The sequence below is a fragment of the Microtus ochrogaster genome, chromosome 5 (assembly GCF_000317375.1).
Source record: "Microtus ochrogaster isolate Prairie Vole_2 chromosome 5, MicOch1.0, whole genome shotgun sequence".
NCBI lineage: Eukaryota > Metazoa > Chordata > Mammalia > Rodentia > Cricetidae > Microtus > Microtus ochrogaster.
In genome coordinates, this window is record NC_022012.1 from 30,281,103 (window position 1) to 30,296,617 (window position 15,515).

The 15,515-nt window shown below is 37.9% G+C and overlaps 1 protein-coding gene across 3 annotated transcripts in view; it reads right to left on the minus strand.

The window, feature by feature from the left end:
• Nucleotides 1-1,758: 1,758 nt before the first annotated feature.
• The window catches only part of Chek1 (checkpoint kinase 1), a 23,781-nt gene continuing 10,024 nt past the window's right edge, over nt 1,759-15,515 (minus strand). For all 3 annotated transcript variants that reach the window (XM_005347035.2, XM_013346169.1, XM_005347034.3), the window contains 8 exons: nt 14,331-14,519; nt 12,664-12,768; nt 10,607-10,702; nt 7,707-7,806; nt 6,993-7,170; nt 6,640-6,771; nt 5,709-5,810; nt 1,759-3,439 (listed from right to left, as the gene is read on the minus strand). In XM_005347035.2, coding sequence (XP_005347092.1) covers nt 3,344-3,439; nt 5,709-5,810; nt 6,640-6,771; nt 6,993-7,170; nt 7,707-7,806; nt 10,607-10,702; nt 12,664-12,768; nt 14,331-14,519 — 998 coding nt within the window. In that variant the 3' untranslated portion in view covers nt 1,759-3,343. The remainder of the gene's footprint in view (nt 3,440-5,708; nt 5,811-6,639; nt 6,772-6,992; nt 7,171-7,706; nt 7,807-10,606; nt 10,703-12,663; nt 12,769-14,330; nt 14,520-15,515) is intronic.

Below are 15,515 nucleotides of genomic sequence, written 5' to 3' on the forward strand. Positions count from 1 at the left end.
TTTGCTTGCTTCTAAAATTTGGCAAAAGAACTATACTGAAACAGAAAGGAATGTAGCAACGATGAATAAAGTTTCTGAGAACCTAGGGCTTTAGGGCTGCCAGCCTATGGCCTCATAAATCAACATCTGAATTGTGAGGAACAACAATGGAGTAAAAGCCCACTTGAACTATGCTTCTGTAAACTGCAGGTGGTTAGCCTCTGAGGTGAGAGCCTCAGAAGTTGTTTTATGATTAACTCAGCTAAGAAGTAAGAATATAGTGGCTGGCATGGGGCTTGGGAACTGGAAAATATCATAATAATTGATGTTCTGATTTCAAAGAATCTTTATACTTCTTGTGAACTGCTTTGCCCATGTAATGATGAACCTGTGACAAGAAAAAAAGAATAATTTTCTTTGTGTAAAATTTACAATAAAGGACTGAAGTTTGAAGTTCAGGGCAGGGGGAGGGGGGTAAGAAGAGCTGGATATACACTGGAAGCTGAGGCAGAAGAATTGCAAGTTTAGTGTGGGTGTGAACTATCAAGTGAGGCCCAGGTCACCATGGGCCTCATAGTGCCCTGCCTCAAAAATGATTTTTTAAAAAAATATTATTAATTTTCCAGCAGAAACCTTGCAGGTCAAAAGGCAGGGAGGTAATATATACATTACTGAAAGAAAAAAATGACTGAAGACTATCAACTGAAAATTCAGTGTCTGATAAAACAAAACTGTCCCTTGGAAATGAAGGCAAATTAACATTCACAGAGGATGGACTAAAGAAGCGAATTATAACTATACCTGCTATGTAAGGAATGCTGAAAATGGCCCTTCAATCTGAAATGAAAGGATACTAGACAACAGTAAGGAACCATGATAGAAAGACCTCTGGAAAGATAACTATAAGAATCCTAGTTTAAGGATACAATTCAATGATAAAATGCTTACCTGGCTTGAATGTGGCCCTAGGTTGGATACCAACAACAACAAAAATGTAACAACAACAATTTTTTAAAAGCCAAGTATGTAGAAGATGTTGATCTGTAAAAGCAAGCATGGTACCATACATCTGTAATCCCAGCTCTTGGGAAGTGGAGACAGGAAGATGAGGAATTCAAAGTCATGTGTTCACATAGAGCAAATTAAAGGTCAGCCTAGATTATATGAAACCCTGCTTCAAAAGAAAAAAAATAATAAACAAAACAGATCTATTGTAGTGTGCATACAACATTTAAAGATAGAATTTCTATATTAATAAAATTATAAGGGAAGGACAATGCAGCTATAAATATAGCTGTTCTGTTGCAATCAAGTTAGGCTAGGTATACTACAATATCCCAGTGCTTGGGCCACTAAAGCAGGAGGGGAAAAAAGCCAACCTAAGACAAACAGTGAGTTCAAAGGCAAAGGCCAGTCTGAGCTATATGGTGAGAACTTATCTCTTTAAAAAAAAAAATAGCTGTTATTAATTTTAAATAGATTGTCAGGTGGTGCTGGCACACGCCTTTAATCCCAGCACTTGGGACACACAGGCAGGCAGAACTCTGTGAGTTCAAGGCCAGCCTGGTCTACAGAGTGAGTTCTAGGGCAACCAGAACTGTTATATAGAGAAACCTTGTCTCTGAAAACCTCCCCCCAAAAATATTATACAGATTGTTCAACTTTACAAAGCTACTCTATGGCAAACAATATTACAATGCCTGAAAATAATGGAAACACAATTATCACATGACCTAGTAATTCTACCTCTCGATACACACAAAAGAATTAAAAGCAGACTTGAGCAGATATTTATATATTAATGTTCACACCAGTGTCGTTTACAGTGGGTAAAAGGTGGCAACAATCCACATACATGATATGAAAGAGCTACTATGTGTGCACGCACTCGCACACATATGAACACACGTGCACAGTGGAATATTAGTCATAGAAAGGAATAAAACCTGATTTATGTCATAACATAGATAAAGCATAAAAATAAACAATTCTATGTGAAATACGGAACAATTCAAATTAATGGAGACAAAAAGCAAAATGGTGGGTACAAAGGGCCAGCAGGGAGCAAAGAGTCATGATTTGATAGACACACAGGCTCTGGAGTCAGAGGAAGAAGACAATCACAGAGACCTGTATGGCTCAGAGCAAACTTGGAATCTTAAGCATGATGAAAAGTTGAACGATTGGAAGTGGGACTGGGATCTAAGTTATACTTTAGGAGGATAATTCTGACAGCTTTTCTAGAAAACTACCAAGGAACAAATGACAGTCTTAAAAAGATGACCTGTTTTAACCAAAGTGGAAAGCAGCAGGCTGAATAAATTAGGCTCAGATTTACATCTGTGTATAGGAGAGGCAAGCATGCCAGCATATACCAGTATGTAATAAACTTTAGCCATAAAATTTTAAGTGTTCTTAGCTTCAGACTAATTAAGATTGTAATTTATCTACAAAAAGGAATACAGGACCCCAATCATATAATTCATATTTTAATGCACATTTTATGAAGAAAACAAAATTTTAGTGAATCTAAAAGGCGAGGAACAAGAATCAGGCCTATTCTTGTGTTTCCTTACTCGCCATCCCCTTTTTAGCCAGTGTCATCTAAAAACCCGATGGCCAATAAGTTTACTAAGTTAGATAGTAATTTTGAAAATAGAACTTATTTCTAGAGTACAGTAAAAATGTGGCTGTGTGTAAAAAAAAAAAATGTGTGTAATTTTTAAAGTAAGATAAACACTAGAGCTTATGTTCAACTGCTTGAAAGACCAACCAGTACTTAATATTACCAGGGGGAAAAAAATTAAAAAGCTTGTAATTTTAATCATTATAATTCAAAACAGTTTTAAATAACTGGAATAGGCCAAGCCCTTGTGCGGCACATACACCCAAACTGAAAATATAGAACATATCTTGGGATACAATTTTTGTAGCAGGCCTCACTTCATGGACCAACCAACTATACATGGTCTTTGTTTATTCATCCTTACAATTAAATAGCAGAGAAAATATGATTTCTTAGAATGAAACAAAATGTTCTAATTTTTTTTTTTCAGAAGTGAAACTCATGTATCCCAAAACTTGGTTTCTACCAGATAGGTTTCAAATTCACACAACTTAAACACAGACGGAGAAATACCTAATGAACTTGATCCATCTTTTCCCCAAAGTATTACATACAATTAAAATACAGTATTATCTGTATGCAAAACATACTAAGAATTGGAAGATGTTGGGTAATAGGAAGAGAACTCTTCAAAATCTATTGTTTGCAGTTTGCAGAATCGGATAATCTTCTCTGGGAAGAATAATGTCAACATAGCAGCACTATATTCACCAGGAATGCCCAGGGCTGACAGCTTCATCATGTAGCAGGAAACCAAACCTTCTGGCTGCTCACAATGTCACTGAGCTTCCCTTTAATCTTCAGGAAGTGTCTCTTGAACTCTAATCCATCACCCTATTTTAGAAATAATATTTTAAAAATATAAAAAAAGATTTTGTCAAAAGATCATATTCTCAGTCCTGGTCACTAGAAACAAACACCCTCAGATATGTCCAGATCAGGCGTATCTGAGGTGTCCCTCAAGTCTTTCATTCCCTCCTCCTGTCTTCTGAGAATACTGGACTGCAGATATGCACAACTCCAGCTTAGTTGTTCATTCCACATAAATCTGTAGCATTTTGACTTATTCAAGCAGGCTATTATAATATCTATGGGTTCTTCATTAGTAATTTGTTAAATGTAACCTGAGTCCAGTCACTTGTGAAGACCAAATATTATGGTGGAAATGGCTACATAAGTAACTCTCACCTGCTTATGTGCTCTTCACTTTCTCATCAAACCGAGCAGAGAAAGTAGAATAGTTTTTTTTTTTTGCTGTTTCAAGAGTTAGTACCTTTGGACCTACACCAGTTGCTTTCCATAAGCAGTGGAGTTTGTGAACTAAAAAGCCACACTCAAGTCCTGTCACAGTTTTATCACAAAAATGCCACTAAACTCAGTCATGACAACAGTTTCAATAGAGGAGAAGCCTTCTTAATTTAATTACATACCAAGAATCTAGAAATGAATACTACAACTTATCTCCAATATAAAGAATGTGAATTATTCTTCAACCAACCACCTCTTGAGCCACATGTAAACTCTCAGGAAACAGACATTACACTGATTTGGCTTTATAAAGAATAGGCTTTAAAACTAAAATAATATGTGAGTAAAATCATAATATTTATCACAAAGTTAATGAGTTCCACTACATTATAATGTGCACGCTTTTAAAAGTCATAACTTTTATTAAACAAAGATACTATTATATTAATCAAAATAATCTGAGTATTCCAAAGCAGTATGAATGATAACTATTGGGAAGTATAATTATTTTCTTTACTCTTTATTCTTTTACTCTTTACTTTTCTGTACATTACCAAAAAAGTAAAAACAATTTTTCAGGGGGAACAAAGTTCCATGTAGGGCTGGCCTCACACTAGCTGTGTAGCCACAGATGGCAGTGAATTTCTGTTCGTCCCCCTACTGGATGCTGGGAAAACAAGCATCCACTGCCAGACCTAGCTGTCCGGTGCTGGTGATCCAATTGAGAGCGCACGCCAAGCAAGCACTCTAAAACCTGCACTACTTCCCTAGTCTGAAGAACGATTAATAAAAGCTCAGAACAGAAACTGGGGTTCAACCTGAAGAACAGAAACACAAACCAGCCAGCCCCTGGCTCTTACCTCAACCTCAGTCCGAAAAATGGTTATCCTGCCTCCAGGAATCTCAGAATGAGACTGAGCCTGTCTTATCCTCTCTAGTTCTGAGATTAAAGGCGTGCACCACAACCGTCTGGTTTCTAAGGCAAGCTAGTGTGGCTATTGGGATTAAAGGCATGTGTCATTGCTGCCTGATCTGTAAGACTGGCCAGTGTGGTTGTTTTACTTTTCTGATGCTGAATCAAGTTTTATTTATTAAAACTACAAATGAAATGCCACTATACCAGTCCCTCAAGATTCTTATACTAAGGAAGGTGTCAGGAAAAAGAGAAACAATCAAAGGATATATTGGAAAAATAGATGGCAAAAGTCAAAGCTTATAACACTAAATAAAAATAAGCAAGTTACAGAATATCTATAAATGCCAAATAACTAGTCACATATTCATGTGGCTATACTTCAAAACTTTCTGTGCGGGTCTGAAACCACACAGAATTCAATTTTACATGGCCTATATACCATGTGCATCCCTTCGTATACACAGCTATGATATAGTTTAATATGTAAATATAGCATAGTAAAAGGAACACAGTTAGTAGTAAAATAGAACAACTGTAACAATATTCTAGAATAAAATTGCCAGCATTATAACCTTTATACTTTGGAGCCATTACTAAGTAACTATGACCCCCATATAAAAAGCATGAAATACTGACAGTCAATATTAAAGCCAAAATTAGTATTAGGCAAATAATATATATATAAAACCTGAACAAAAACATGTGCATATTTACTCTAGGCAAAAGGAAAATTGAGGTCCTAGTTGGGAAATAGGGGAAGACTACTTAAGAACTCATTAAGCTAATCAGAACTGTGCTGAACCTAAAAAACCCCAAGAAGCAGAAGTGCTGAGGGGTGGACTGCTGCATTTAAAAATAAAATCATAAAACCATTTAAAAACCCACAGAAATAGTTCCATACTAATAGGAAATACTATAAGTAAAACATTTAAGAAATACCTTTGAAAGTCGGAAGTCAACCAGTATCTTCTCATCCATTTCTACCAAATTTATTTTGAAAATCAACTTATTGTTTCTTCTATCAGTTGTTGATACAGTAACCTAGGGATGTAATAACAAGTTCAGCTACATGTATGCATGAATAAAAAATATTCTTAACAAAACCTCTAAATCAACAGGTCATACTACAATCCTTGCATGACAAGAGAGGCATGAAGAGCACTATAAATTACAGGCTAGAGAGTGAGTGCAGGTTCAGAGCACTTGACACTCATTCTTCCAGAACCTGAGTTCCATTCCCAGCACCCATGTCAGGAGGCTCCCAATCACCTATAATCCTAGCTCCAGAGCAGCTGATGCCTCCACAGAAAATCACATACACATGCACACAGACACATGCATGTACTCATAAGCGCAAATAAATCTTATAAAAGCAAAGCAGAACTGAAAGAAACAATCAAAAGAAACAGGAATAGAATGAAGACTGGGGGTGTAGCCCAACACGTACAAGGCCTGAGGTCAATCAATCAATCTCACATACGAGAAAGAAAACAAAACAAAAGCTGCATCTAGGCTGGAAAGTTGTAATAACAATGAGAGGATAGTGAAGGTCTGGAGATGTGACAACTCCCACTTCAGTCCCCAGCCCAGACTAGAAAGATGCTGGGGCAAGATGGCTGGTGTGAAAGAAAAGCCACGGCCAAAGGCAGCCAAGACCCAAACATGTTGGTAAGGACATTGTCGGCTGCAGCTTAAATATACAAATACCAACTTTAGAGGTTTTAGATAGAAAAGAAAACTAAAACTAAAACCTTCAACTGTTTCTTTTTCAAATTTATTACTTGCATTTTCGAAATACTCATTGACTGATATCTTTTACTCAAATATTTAATTTTTTATGGTTTGAAAAAAGACTGAAAACAAAACATACCTGATTCATACAACTTTTCTTCCACTGATAGCCCAACTTCTCAAAAGTCTCTTTCAGGCACTGGTAGGATTTGTCTGCATCCAGTTTGGTGAAGAAGCGTGTCATTCTTTTGACCAAGCGCTGCCAGGGGTTCTACACAACAAAGAAAGCTCATTAGATCCCATGTGACCAGTTTACAGCAGTTAGTCTGAAATGCTTCTCCTTCACTTGGGACTCTCATAAAGGCCTCCTCTAATTATTTCTTCCTCATCCAAATAATATGTATCACTAAATGTATTAATCCCATATACCTAAGATTTAAGACAACAAAAATAAAAGCAACAGTTATTTATCTGAAAGATTAAGTTCCTTACCTGTGAGGAGCCAGGGGTACCAAGTAACTGACTGTTTACAAGCATATGATCAGGACACGTGGGCTGGGAAAAGCTGATGCCTTGTACCAGTTTGTCAACATAGGAGGAACCGGTGTCCCACAAGGAAAGCCCTGTTGGTGGCTCTGGCTGCGAACTAGAGTATTTCACGTTTTCTTCACTGTGACAATAAGACAAAAGAAAAGCAAGTCTTTAAGTCTCTGTTTTTAAGGTCATTTCATTCTTTTTAACTATTTACTTGGTGGGCATTTTTTGTTTTGTTTTATTTGAGACAAGATTGCATCTTGCTACTTAGACTGGCCTGGAACTGTCCCTCCTCCTACCTCAGCCTCTCAATTAGCAGTTATCTTTGACTAGAAGTGGATGTGTGCTACAGTGTTAGCCTAAAAATGTCTTTAAACAAAGTCCACCAGACCTGTCTTATACCACACACTCATTCCCATTTTAGTGAAATTACTTGTATTATTAAGCTAAATATATACATGTTTTATTCATTATTGGAAATAATTACATGTTTAGAAAAAAAGTTTAATCTGCCAATGAACGGTGGTGCACCCCTGAAATCTCAGCACTTAGGAAGCAGACACAGGAGGACTAGTACAGGTTCAAGACCAGTTTGCACCTCTGAGTTCTAGTTCAGTCAAGTAAGACCCTATCTCAAAAACAAAAAAATTACTGAACTTTAGTAATTCTTACCTGGAAGCACTATTTACTGGAGGAAAGTCCAAATTGGAATGAATGTGCTTAGAGAATGACTCTGACATACCACCTGAAGTGGCTCGGGGCCTCTTTGCTCCTAAAAAGGAATAAACACAAATCTTCTATGAAAGTATTAACTAAACCAACTGGCACATCTAAACCCATTTAAACCCATTAAAGCCACATCTAAACCCATTTACTGAACATAAAATAATATAAAGTCTTTTCTTAAACAATTTTATAAGAAATGTTACATTAGTGTTTCACTGAGGCCATAATTTTAATGACATCTTTAATGGGTAACACGATAGTCAACAAGGGACTAGCTAAATAACTAGAACTTTTAAAATTTTTAAATAACTCATGATTATGACAGCAAATACCAAATCTGTTCCGATATTCTCTTCCTTTGAAGACGCTTTACCAAGAACAGTCGCGACACAAAAAATGAAGCCACTTTAAACTCCCATTCCTCAGCTGGGCTGTGATAGTCCATGCCACTTCTTTCGCCCATTTCCTCAAAAAGGATTATTTCAAAACTTCTCTTCTGAATTATCAATACTAGACTCCATTTCATCATTATTTAGCATGATATATTATCCTCCTTTTAGAAAAAATGCTACAGACCTAAAGTAACTCAGTATGACACTACCAAATCTACAAATAGACTTGTTTAAGCCTCTCGCTCTCCTTGCATCCTCCCCTCACATATTAAGCTTGATACTTGTATTATGGGGCCATTATCCCTTCCTCAAAACACAGACACACACACGCATGCACATGCACGTGAAAACGCACACGTGCACACCCACATCTTCCTCAGAAACCCTAATCCTGATACTCTTTTACTCACTCCCCTTTCCTGTAGAGTAAATTAAAAAGTATGTCTTTGGTGGCGCACGCCTTTAATCCCAGCACTCGGGAGGCAGAGGCAGGTGGATCTCTGTGAGTTCAAGTCCAGCTTGGTCTATAAGAGCTAGGCCCAGAACAGGCTCGATAGCTATAGCAAAACCCTGTCTCGAAAAACAAAACACAAAAAGTAAAAACCATTCCAGAATCTCACCACTGAGCATTCAGGGAGATAACAACCAGTCAAATGACAGAGTTAATAGATTCATAGATTCTAAGTCCAGTAACAGTCAAAGGATTGTTGAAGTGGGGGAGGAAAAAGGGGTGGAGGGGAGAACAGAAATAATCTAGAGTGGCAACCACAGTAAAGTGTCCAAAGATGACTAAAGGAAGAAACCTCAGGGATTTACGAAATCAGGATACTGAAAAGATCATCTAAATGAATATTTGCCTTGCCAAGCTCCATGAACATTGAGCATGGTGGCACGGAAGCACAGGCACAGGCCTGTAATTTTAGCACTCAGGGGCTCCTAGAACAATCCCGTGTGGGTGACACTGTGAAACTAAGTACAACATTATTTGTCTTGCTGGAGACGATGGTATTTTAATGACTGGAATCATGTAGGAACTGTGGGTAGCACACTATGAACTTGAGAAGATGAACAGAAGATAAACAAAGTGAGAGTGAACCATCAGGAGACGGCTACCCGCCCCTCTTCCTGACCCGAGGGCATGAAGGTGAGGGAAAGAAAAGATCCACAACATCCTCTGGATGAACTGGATTTCAGACAGAGCAAGGTGTAAAAAAAAAAAAAAAAAAAAAAAAAATTCACAGACGAACTAAAGATAAATTCCTCATTCGACTGTAGACTACGGTCCTCTCTCCCTCTACTCAGTAGAACATTTTACTGGCACTGTCTAACACAATTTTCTTTGATTCTTGGTCTATTACAGCATCATCACTGGATTGTGGAGTCTAGAAATCACTCAACACTCTCCATGAAAGCTGTCTACAAAGATCACTACCAGGGGCTGGAGAGATGGCTCAGTGGTTAAGAGCATTGCCTGCTCTTCCAAAGGTCCTGAGTTCAATTCCCAGCAACCACATGGTGGCTCACAACCATCTGTAAAGGGGTCTAGTGCCCTCTTCTGGCCTGCAGGCATACAGACAGAAAATTGTATACATAATAAATAAATATTTAAAAAAAAAAGATCACTACCAGATCATACTCCAACGGAAAGGTTAAATGTTGGTGTTATTACCCATTCAACAGAACCTCTACATAATGGAACATTCCTAGTCCCTAATAACTCACATTCTACAAACGTTTCATCCACCTTTCGGTTCTTTTTCTGTTTCTTCATTTCCACTTTCCATCTAAATAGCATTCCTCACGCTTAGCTTAATACGGTTTAAGTTCCCCATAATTGGTATCTGAACACACACACAACACACACACACACACACTTGGAAAGTTTACTCAGCTCCAAAAAAAAAAAAAAATGAACAAACACAAGATCAAGTCACAGCGAGCTGACCTTTTTCAAGTTCTTCAAATACACTCAAAGTACAAAATCTAAGATATGTCCAAATGCTGCTGCTTCTGCAAAGAATCAAATATGGTAGTGGCCCACGCCTTTAATCGCAGCACTTGGGAGGCAGAGGCACGCGGATCTCTGTGAGTTCAAGGAGTTCAAGGCCAGCCTAGATTACAAGAGCTAGTTCCAGGACAGGCTACAGAGAAACCCTATCTTGAAAAAACAAAACTAAACAAAAACGCCTCGCCTGTTAGCTCCTTTTAATCTTCAAAATTTAGACTTCATGTCATTTCCTTATGAAGAAAAGTCTTCCTTGTTTCATGAGACTGTGTCAAAGCATTGAGCTATAGCATTCTTCTTAGGTGTTAATGAACAAAATTTTGAATTTGCTTTTCCTATTAGATATTAAAATCTTCCTCTCGGCAAACCAGAGTTAAGATATGGGTTTGTGGTATTTTTGTTAAGCATGTTTCACAGAGAAAAATGAGCATATTTTTTTAATCTTTTACCTCTGTTAAGTGGCTTGTTGTACCATCTGTCTTTCTTAATGTCTGGGATGGTAATCCTTGCTGATGGATTCTCAACTAGAATTTTATGAAGCAAAGCTGAAAACAAAACAAGACAGCATTTGTAAAAGAGCTAAGCAGATTAGACCAAACCTAAATGTTAGGCACATGGCACACTTGAGATACACAGGCAGGATGTTTAAGAATGAAGCCAGCCTGGGACATATAGATCAATTTTAAAAAGAACTCATACAATTCCCAACATCAAGAATGTGAACAGGCTTGTAGTCCCGGCACTCAGGAGACTGGGAGGACCGGCACAGTCAGGTCCTGCCTGGGTTTCAGGCCGGCACGGGCTAACGTAGACCTTGTCTCCAAAAACGAAAGGCATCTTATTATCAGATGTTAGCATCTGAATGCCAGTATGTAACGGTAGAGACTGGAGGATCCGGGTCATGACCACACAGCTGAGCTCAGAAATTAGCCTGGGCTGAATAAAACCATTTCAAAACCAAGGTCAACAACAATAAAATATAAAGACAGAAACATACACACACACGCACACTCAGAGTTTAAAAGACCTTTCTAAACCTGGCAACATAAGCCAGAAACCACAATGACAAGATTTTAGATAATGAAAAATTTAAGACATCTGCATATTAAAATAAGCAGCACAATCAAAATAAATGACAAGTTCAAGGAAATACTGTAAAAAACACAATGGTCAAATAATATTAATGCCTTTTTGGAAAAACCCCCAAAGGATTAAGAAAAACTAAGCAAACTGATAAAGTTAATAACGCACTATTAAGTTTAAAATAAAACTTAGGAAGCAATATCAGTTACAGATTTATTGGTTAAAAACAATTACTTTCCCCAGGCACAGCGGCATACAATGTAATCGTAAGCTCCGTGAATATGAAAGTCAGCCTGGTCAATGCAGCGAATTCCAGGCCAGTCAGGGATACATAGTGAAACCCAGTGTTTCAAAATATAACAATGAAAGAGTAATGTAAATAAATAATAAAATGGCACGAACTTTTTAAAAAGTATACTTGTAAAATAAGCCAATAACACTTAGAAACATACATACTGTACAGTTCTGCTTGTGGGAGAAGGAAAGATTTTATGTAAATAAAGGATACACACAAGCATCAAGTAACATGATGCTTATCATACCTCTTCACTAAAAGTAAAATTAAAGGAAAAAATCTAAATCTTGCAAGGTGGTGGTGGCTCCCAGCACTCAGGAGGCAAAGGCAGGCGAATCTCTGTGAGTTCGAGGCCAGCCTGGTCTATAGAATAAGTTCCAAGACAGCCAGAGCTGTCATACAGAGAAACCCTGTTTTGGAGAAAAAAAAAAAAAGAAACAAAACAAAACAAAAACAAAAAACAAACAAAAATAAATAAACAAACCCTAATCTCTAAACTGGATGAGGAAGACATATCCATATAATGAATATCAGCCTTTAAAAGTATAATCAAGACCTGTAGTTACTGTTATGGGAAATGCTAAATATCAAAACTAAAATGAGTTATAAAATATAAGTACTATGGTTTAATTTTTGCAAAAGTATATACTTATAACTAATATATACATATATAGTATACATTTGCTATATATTTTTTACATAAAGTATAGGCATATATATCAGAATACCTTTAAAGATATTTCCAATGCAACAATTAGAGTTGTTTCCTTCCTCCTTCCCGCTTTCTTGAGGTGAGGTTTTTCACTATGCAGTCCTGGCTGGCTTGGAACTCCCTATGTAGGCTAGGCAGGCTCACAGAAATTCACCTGCCTTTGCTTCCTGAATGCTGGGATTAAAGATGTGTGCCACTACACCCAACCATTTTTTTCTTAAGTTTTACTTACATTTTCTAAGTTAGCTAAAAGGACTATGGGTCACTTACATTAAAGAAAAAAAAAAGAAGAAGGGAAGAAAGGAAGGAGAGGGGAGGGAAGGGGAGGGCAGGGCAGGGCAGGGAGAGTAAAATCAGCTAGCATGAGAGACTTTATTACCCACAAAATCAATACTTTAAGTCTAACAACCAGTTACCCAGAGGAGCAGAATCAATTTTTTTCCAAGGATTGAGATAGGTTTTTTTTTCTTTCCAATCAGAATATTCCTGACAGCTGTCACTGGGCTGGTCCCATGGCAACTCTAAAAATAAAACAAGATTCCGTTTTCTGAGTGTTCACAAAATTATGTAATAAAGATTTCAAGGAAAAACAATCACACAAAAGAATAAATGAACAATACATAAAAAGAATACAAGTTTCTTCCACAGTGATTCAATAAGGTTTTCATGCTAAGTTCATAGGAACCTACTCTTTCACATGAAGGCTAGAGATTTATTTAATGACAGAGTATGTGTCTGGTAGATGTTAGGTCCTGGGTCCAATCTCCGGCAACCCTAAAAGAAGTGTTGATTTTCATTGAATAGCTATACCTCATGAAAATGAATCTTTCTCTGGGTTACAAGTTTCAAGGTAGTTAAGAAATAATATGCTGCTGGGCGGTGGTGGAGCACACCTTTAATCCCAGCACTTGGGAGGCAGAGGCAGGAGGATCTCTGTGAGTTTGAGACCAGCCTGGTCTACAAGAGCTAGTTCCAGGACAGGAACCAAAAAGCTACGGAGAAACCCTGTCTCAAAAAATAAAAAAGAAGAAAAAAATAATAATAATATGCTAACTATAACAGGTTAAATGCATGTTTCCCCTCTAAATGTTTTCCTGAAATCCTAACCCCCAAGATAACGTATGTGAGAGCTTGATTGGAGGTTCTAGCAGGGACGGCAGCTACTCATATACACTTGACTGAAGGCTGACTCTCCTCTACTCAAGGAAAGTGGTCTTCTTCAACCCAGTCCACTTCAGAAGAGGAAGGCAACACCAACCTTGCCAGCCAGAGATCAACGAAGGGAAAGATGCTGCAGCCAATCACTCACTCTCACACTCCCAGAGATGGGTGATGGGATGAGTAGGAAAGCCCTCAAAAGTGGGATTTGGGGGCCTGGAGAAATGACTCAGAGGCTAAGAGCACTGGCCGCTCTTTTAGAGGTCCTGAGTTCAATTCCCAGCAACCACATGATGGCTTGCAGCCATCTATAATGAGATCTGGTGCCCTCTTCTAGTGTTAGACATACATGCAGGCAGAACAATGTCTACATAATAAAGTCTTAAAAAGATAAAAAGTGAGCCGGGCGGTGGTGGCGCACGCCTTTAATCCCAGCACTAGGGAGGCAGAGGCAGGCGGATCTCTGTGAGTTCGAGACCAGCCTGGTCTACAAGAGCTAGTTCCAGGACAGGCTCCAAAGCCACAGAGAAACCCTGTCTCGAAAAACCAAAAAAAAAAAAAAAAAAAAAAAGAGATAAAAAGTGGGATTTGGTTCCTTATGAAGACACATCAGTGAGATGGTCAACTACAAGAAAGAGGGCCTCAGAATATGGCCATGCTTGCACCTTCATCACTCAGACCTCAAGCCTTCATAATCTGTATGAAATAGATAAGTCTGCTGTGCACAACGCACTCACTGTACGGTACTGTTACTGTAGCCCAAAGTAATTAACACTAACAATAGTATTGCAGAGCTCTGCCGTTAAAGGCTGGGCTCACAACCTTTCTATTACAGAATTAGATTGCCTTAGGTTATTTCATTTTTATTTTGGTATAAGAAATCTGATTTTTCAGAGAAAAGTTTCTCATAATTAGACAGCCTTACCTCCAGCCAACATTGCAGTAAGTACTATTCCACAGGACCAAACATCAACTGGTTCTGCATGAAATTCTTTTCTCTTTAGAAGTTCGGGAGCAACATAAGGCAAAGTACCACACATCTTGTTCAGTAAGCGTTCACGATTATTATGCCGAAACACTGTTGCCAAGCCAAAGTCAGAGATTTTGAGGTTATCTAAGACAAAAGAAAATAAGACCAGCACCGTTTAAAAGAATCTGTAAAAGTATAGGAATTACTTGAAATAACACTGGTTTCCCTTAAGGCTTATAGAATTTCTCCATCTGAAAAAAATCAGCAAATCTATGTATGTGTAAAAGAAAAAAAAAGGCACCATCATTTATACTAAACTTGGCAAAGACCTCATCTTCTTATTAAACAAAGAAATATCATCAACACAAAAACCAGTTTGCACCAGGTTAAATAAAGATATTGTGGCTGCCCTCCTGGAAAACAAATCTAGAAAGAGGGTAGAGCAAAATTCTTCAAAGACAGCTGTGGAAGGTAAGAAGTCATCAGGAAAGCTTTCTCAATGGCAAATGATGTCAGTTGGCAAATATGTATGTATGTATGTATGTATGTATGTATGTATGTATGTATGTAACTAAACTAAAAACTGAGAAGCCATAAGAACATGTCAAAGCATCAAATCTGAAAATACAAGCAGAAACTCCATGTCAAAACAAGCCAGAAGAACAAGCTTCTACTCTATCCTCCCATCTTTATCACACACAAACAGCACCAAACTTTCTGTTTTAACATACTGATGACTATCCACTGCATGCACTAGGTACTATGTAGTAATGCAAACAGTAGATGAAATCATTGGGAAAGACTGATAATAAACCATGGTATACAGGCTATGAAAATACAAATATCATAGAATGCCATAGCAAAGGGTCTAACTAAGGAGTTAGAGAAGCCTACCTATTATGAAAGATTATCAATAGATACAACCTTGCTGAAAGAAGTGTGGCCAAGGTGTCACAAACTGTGAAACATTCACTTTTTTTTTGTGCTGCATAATTCCTTTTTTTTTTTAATTTATTTATTTATTGAGGATTTCTGCCTCCTCCCCGCCACCGCCTCACATTTCCCTCCCCCTCCCCCATCAAGTCCCTCTCCCTCATCAGCTTGAAGAGCCATCAGGGTTCCCTGACCTGTGGGAAGTCC